The 6,048-nt window shown below is 44.4% G+C and overlaps 1 protein-coding gene across 1 annotated transcript in view; it reads right to left on the bottom strand.

Annotated features, from left to right (window-relative positions):
• Window positions 1-442: 442 nt before the first annotated feature.
• arrdc3b (arrestin domain containing 3b) overlaps window positions 443-6,048 on the bottom strand; it is a 15,171-nt gene continuing 9,565 nt past the window's right edge. The window contains exons 7-8 of the mRNA XM_063209831.1: window positions 5,646-5,785; window positions 443-4,203 (exon numbers count right to left, since the gene is read on the bottom strand). Coding sequence (XP_063065901.1) covers window positions 4,135-4,203; window positions 5,646-5,785 — 209 coding nt within the window. The 3' untranslated portion in view covers window positions 443-4,134. The remainder of the gene's footprint in view (window positions 4,204-5,645; window positions 5,786-6,048) is intronic.

The raw sequence follows: 6,048 nt of genomic DNA, 5'->3' as shown, positions 1-6,048 counted from the left end.
AGGATGAGCTTAGCATGTCCCATCGTAGGTGGTCATTGTCTGCATTGCTTCTCATGGTATTTCAGTGCACTGAGTGTACTTGTGTTAGAATGATGTTTATTTATGTAACTTCGACTCCACTTTCAACTTTTTATTGTCCCAAAAGAGTAATTGATTCTGTGTTTATTGTTGTTTCTTAGGAGAATGTTGTTTACAGAATTAGTGAACCCTTTCACTTCTGAAATAAACTTATAGGATTGAAGGCTGAACAATGAACATTTACAGTAACTTGTTCAAGTTGCTCTCTTTTACCTGTTCAGTTCCCCTCCTACTTCCAGGGACTGAGGTGTACTAAGAAAAGTTAAAAACCTTTTGAGCGAGTTTTAGGGTATGGTAGTTCATTTGCAAAATGATTGCATACAAATTTTAAATGACAAGAACAAAACAACTAAAAACCAAGATATTCAAAAATGGCTTATTTATTGGAACACAAGGAAGATCAAGAAGCAAAATTATAACATAAAACATTCATCAACTGGCATAATACAAGACAAAAAAAATATGATAATATTATTAAGCAAGAAAAAACAAAATAAAGATATGAAACATACACGTAGTGGAAATAATATACTAAAATAATATTGCACTTTTTTGTTTCTAAAAAACTTTTTAGAATAAGCTTAATTCACACTCAGGAGGTAAGATAAAAAACGAAAAGCTTGTGTCATCAGGTGTAGGGAAGTGCACACACGCCCGTAATGCACCGTGTGTTAACAAACAACAAGTCACCATGGCAACACGCATCAGGGGCAAAGCCACAAGGCTAATCAAACATCAGTCGCAACCAACATAACAAAAAAAAGACTATATAACCCCAGTGAGCTAGGCAGTCCAACAAACAGCCTGTGTTTACAATGCGCGTGCAGATCAAGGGAAGAAGAAAACAATAGAAAGGACGCTAATAAGTTCAGTCAGCCACACAAGTAAAATGTTTTGGAGACGTTTAAGTATCATTCCCTTTTCTTTTGACTGAGTGTTGCGGTGGAGCCTGACAAGCACACCCAAGAGGTCTGAACCTGGCAGATTAGCATGTAGCCTTTTTTTAATTATTTTTTTTACAAAATAATTCAGATTGAGGCAGAAGCAGATTGATTGAGTCGAATCAAGACTCAAGATAGGAACCCCTAGCTTAGAAAAATAATATCCCCACCCCACTACTATCTATCTGTTCAAAATCTGCACCACCACTGCTGTAGTTTAAAGGGCTGTTGGCCTGTCTGGGGCCGTTAAGTGGGCCCTTAATAATAGGGCCTAAAGCAGTTGCCCTGCGTAGCCCCGTTGGCTAGCTATGCCTCTTTGTAGTCCATGGGCTAGCTATGCCTCTTTGTGCCAAGGTCAGTCACCCGGGCGTGCTTGTCACCCATCCTGCTTGCCTTATACAGAGAGCTGCACTGGTTGTGAGTTAAAAGAAAATCAAGAGCACAAGACATGGTCACCATGATAAAACAAACAAAAAAAATAAATTTGTAAACTTTCAAGAATGACCCAAAAAAAAAAAAAAGTAAATAAGTCTAGCTAATTTTTGTTTGACTAAATCATGCCCGCGTAGTTGCAATGCTGTCTTTTTACGGTGTGATTAGCTTCACACGCACTCAAAAATATAATAAACTAACAATACCGAAAACAATAATAAAGAAAAGTGCTTATTATAGTTGAGGCTCCAAAAAAAAAAGCCAAACTCCAACTCTGGTCTAGCGCATCATCGAATGAGTGTTAAAAAACAAATGTAGAACTCATCGACGAGCGTATTTACCTGTCTGCTTTCATTTTTTTCTTTTTCTTCTTCTACTTCTTTTCACTGTGCTTTATCGGTTCAGTCTAACTTAAAACCACATTGCTGGGTGGCCATAAGGACTCAACGTCATCCATGACTTAAATCTTGTAAGGAGTCATTTCGTCGAGTAAGGGCAGAGAGAGAGAGAGATAGAGAGATAGATATAGAGATAGAGAACTATAGGACTGAAGAGGAATGTCATTCTTTTGTTTCGTCTTTTTTTTTTGCCTTTGTCTCACCTCATCTTTGTGCGGGTCTTTATTTTATACTAACTTCTCTAAATGTCTCTAAATGCCTTTTTTGTTGTTGACTGACAGTGCATTACATATCGAAACAGAGAGCTAGAGAGAACGCAAGAGAACGAGGGAGGAGATTATAAGAAAGATTGGGTGGGAAAAAAAACCACACACACACACACACACGCCAGCCCTCGTCTTTAAGTTTGGCAAGTGAGCAGAGCAGAACACCTGAGCGAGTATTATTGAGGAGCTGAGTGTATAGCTTTGCGTGTGTGTGTGTGTATATATGAAGGGACAATAAGGGGGCCTGATGGTACAGCAATGCATGCATGTGTATGTGTGTGCACGTGTGTGTGTGTGGGCTCAGGACAGAGGAAGGCCACATGGTGTGTGAGAAGAGCTCAAAGGCACGGGGTGCATCTCTTTTCAGTCATCTCCCACACCCCTCTGCTGATGGAGGAAGAGCCAAAAAAGAGGAGAGGGGAGGATCCATTCGTCTATCCTCGCTTCCTTCCTTCCTTCTCTCCTCTCCTCTCCTCTCCTCTCTTCACTCACTCTTTCCTCAACTCCCTGACCTTGCTATTCAAAATTATTTTTTCTGCATTTCACACACTCTTATACACACACACACACACACACACACACACACTCGCCTCACATCCAAGACCAGCGAGGAAGCGTCTAGAAAGCACTGCAATGGCCTCTAGGCCTCTAAGTCAGGCAGCTGGTCGTCTTATTTTCAAAAAATGAAAATGAAAATAAAAATAAAAATAACAAAAAAAGGAAGAAACCTCTTCTCTTCTTCACTCTCTGGAGTGTGTTCTGTCTTTCTTTTCTTTTCTGTATCTTTCTTTGTTCTTTTTTCTGTCTTTAGTTCTGTGTGTGCCACTCATTTCGACATCAGCCACCCGCCCAGCCCTGCCGAGGTCACCAAGTCCTTGTTCGAGAGAGCACACGGAGGGGGGGGGGTCACACACACCACATAACAAGTGGCGATAAGAGGAGTGCACCAAACACACACACACACACACACTCTCTCTCTCTCTCTCTCTCTCTCACACACACACACACACACACACCCTGCTGCTAATATAGGCAACAACGAAAACTAAAAAAAATGAAACTCTAGATGTGCAAAATCGAGGCAGGAGACGAGGAGCATCTCCGACCCTGTTTCCCTGCGCAACCGAACCGCAGGCCTGGTGGTGTCCATGACGACAAGAGCAGAGCGAGAGAGAGAGAGAGAGAGCGAGAGAAGGAGAGGGAGGGAGAGGAGGAGGAGGAGGTCAAGAGAGGGCACAGTTCTTCTCAGTTTTTTGTTTTGCTCTCTGGCAAAAAGTCAAAATAACATATATTAAAAAAAAGAAAATCTCGTCTCAGAATTGTGCCTCTGCTTGAAACCAGTTTCTTTGAGGGGGGAGTTCCCCCCCCCCTCTCCTCTCCTTTCTTGGGGCTAGGTTGCCTATAGTGAGCCATGAGGAGGCAACCATCACAGGGGTTTACGTTGCCTTGGCTCTGGCTTCTCAGCCTGTACCTGGTTCGGACTCGGGTTCGACTGGACCAGTAGGCTTGTTCGGGTCAGGTTCGGGTTCAGGTTCAGGTTTAGGTCCAGGTCCAGTCTTGTCGACTTGGAGCTTGGGTGGAGTGTCCTGCAGCTGTGTGTGTGTGTGTGTCTCTCTCTTCTCTGCAGTTGGAAGCGCTTGGTCCCCCGTGTGAGTGTGTGTCTGCACCAGCCAGCCAGCGAGCGCGTTCGTTTTCAGACGGGGCTCTGGTGCCCTTGCAGATAGCTAGGTAGGTATAGCAGGGCAGAGCAGGTTTTGTTTGTTTTTTTGTTTCTTGTTGTAAGGATCACCACCTCTCCCTCCTTTTTGAAATCCAACCCCCTTCTCTTTGCCGCGCCGCGTCGGTCGGTCGGTCGGTCGGTCGGTGGAGGGGGAGGAGGTGGGGGGGAGGAGAGTCGAGTGTGAGGAGGAGGAGCCAGCCGCAGCGTATATGTACGAACGGGACGAGCGAGCGTCACAGTCTTCGAGGAGTCGTGGAGGAGAATCAGCCTGACAGCACTGGACAGGCGCCGTGATCGCCTCAGCGTGACGGACAGGTGTCCGGACGCCTCTCCTCGCTCCAGCAGCCCGGCTCCGGGTTGGGATCCACCTATAGATAGATAGATAGATAGATAGATAGATAGATAGATAGATAGATAGATAGATAGATAGATAGATAGATAGATAGATAGATAGATAAAAGAAAAGGAGGACAAAAAGAAAGATACATTTAATAAATGTTCGCCCACTTCAGGTCTGAGAGTTGACCAAAACTGCTCTCATTCTCTCTATATAAAACAAAAATAAAACAAATGCATTATCATTCATTTCCTTCAGGATTAATTCAATATCTCTACTCCATTGCTTCTCTATGAACTCGCAGACTTGACTTGACTTGAATTGTCTGCTACATACCGTAAATCCTCTAATTGTGGCCTGTATTCCATTACTGGCCGGGATTCTAATATTGGCCGGTCTCGCGGTCGGCGGATGTAAATTGGGGCCGGTCTCTTGTACAGGCCGGGTCTAAAAATAGAATCAATGATTTATTTTCCGTTTACTGAATATCTCACGTTGTTCTCAAAATCCACAACTGTGATCATTAAGCTGGTTAACATTAGACATAGTTCCTCACTCCGAAAAAGGACTCATTTGCTACTATAAAACAAACGGTGCACACGCCAAAGACTAGTTATTACATGTGAGCAGTGTGTTAATATCAGCTGTGTGAGAGCGACCGCTTCGGTCAGCTTTCCTGAAGACGCGTGGGTAACCTATAGCAACAACACGAGCCCGGAATACAGCCAGAGGCAGAGCGCGCCCATACAGAAAGAGATTTTGCCTTGGTTGCAAAGTTGTGAGAGCCCTCGTCGTAAATGCATTTGGCTGTCAAACTTTTACTATGCGTTGCCAGTGGAGGAAAATAGAAGGCACGCTACAGTATTAGACAATAATATGGCTACCTCGCTTAACCTTCATATTTCAGTAACGTACGCTTCACACATAGAGATTGCTTCAGGCTACGGACCGGAGACAGAAATTGCATGTATATTTCCCCGACATTTGGCTGCAGCAAGAAACAGGTTGCCTTGCGAAGTGGAGTAAAATAGGGAGTGAAACAGTCGCAGATATTGGAATACGACCGTCAATGTCAATGTTGTTGCCGCATGTCGTGTCCATAAACTCAAGGCGAGAACGGGGGAAAGACAAACAGAGGAGGAAGGGACACACGCCTCGTGAGTAAAAAATGGACCGACGATGGTCTCCTAGTCATTTGCACCATACCGTAACTATTATGGTAACTGTAGCCTACTTTTTCAGTAAATGAATCAAGTATTTTATTGGTTCAAAATACGGTAGACACATGGTTTTATTCATTCCATTGGTAGTCTGTTTTGCTTAAATAGGAATATTGGCCTGTCTCTAATTCTGGCCTCCTTCCAATTATGGCCTGGTCCAAGATGCACTTGAGTAAATACAGGCCCCGGCCAATATTAGAGGATTTACGGTAGGTCATATCAAAAGGTGTAGGTTTGGGTCATGGGTCTTTACCTCAGAGTAGAGCGGAGGAGGCTGGAAGCGGAACTCCTGGATGTAGGCGAACAGCGGCCCCTCCAACTCGTCCCGCGCCGCCGTCAAGTCAACGCTGGGCCTCTGCTCCGTGCTGATGCACTCCGAGTAGCTAGGGGGAGCTAAAAACGGCACAGAAGAGAGGAGAGAGAAGATTCTCATTAGATTACAACAGTTTACTTACAGACATGGCAGACATGCAAAACGGTCATGCAAAACTGTGGGGGGCCGGGAGTGCGTTGCAATATGCGACCTTGCCTCCTCCACTTGCGCTTGTCTCCTCGTCCTGCCTCCTGGCCCCTCTTCCGTGGAGAAAACGATAAAGTTTCCCAGCTGTCAGCCTAGCCACAACTACTCTTTTGAGGGACTGTTTATCATTCACCAT

Source organism: Engraulis encrasicolus, chromosome 11 (assembly GCF_034702125.1).
Source record: "Engraulis encrasicolus isolate BLACKSEA-1 chromosome 11, IST_EnEncr_1.0, whole genome shotgun sequence".
NCBI classification, from domain to species: Eukaryota; Metazoa; Chordata; class Actinopteri; order Clupeiformes; family Engraulidae; genus Engraulis; species Engraulis encrasicolus.
This window is presented reverse-complemented; position numbering and strand designations above follow the sequence as displayed.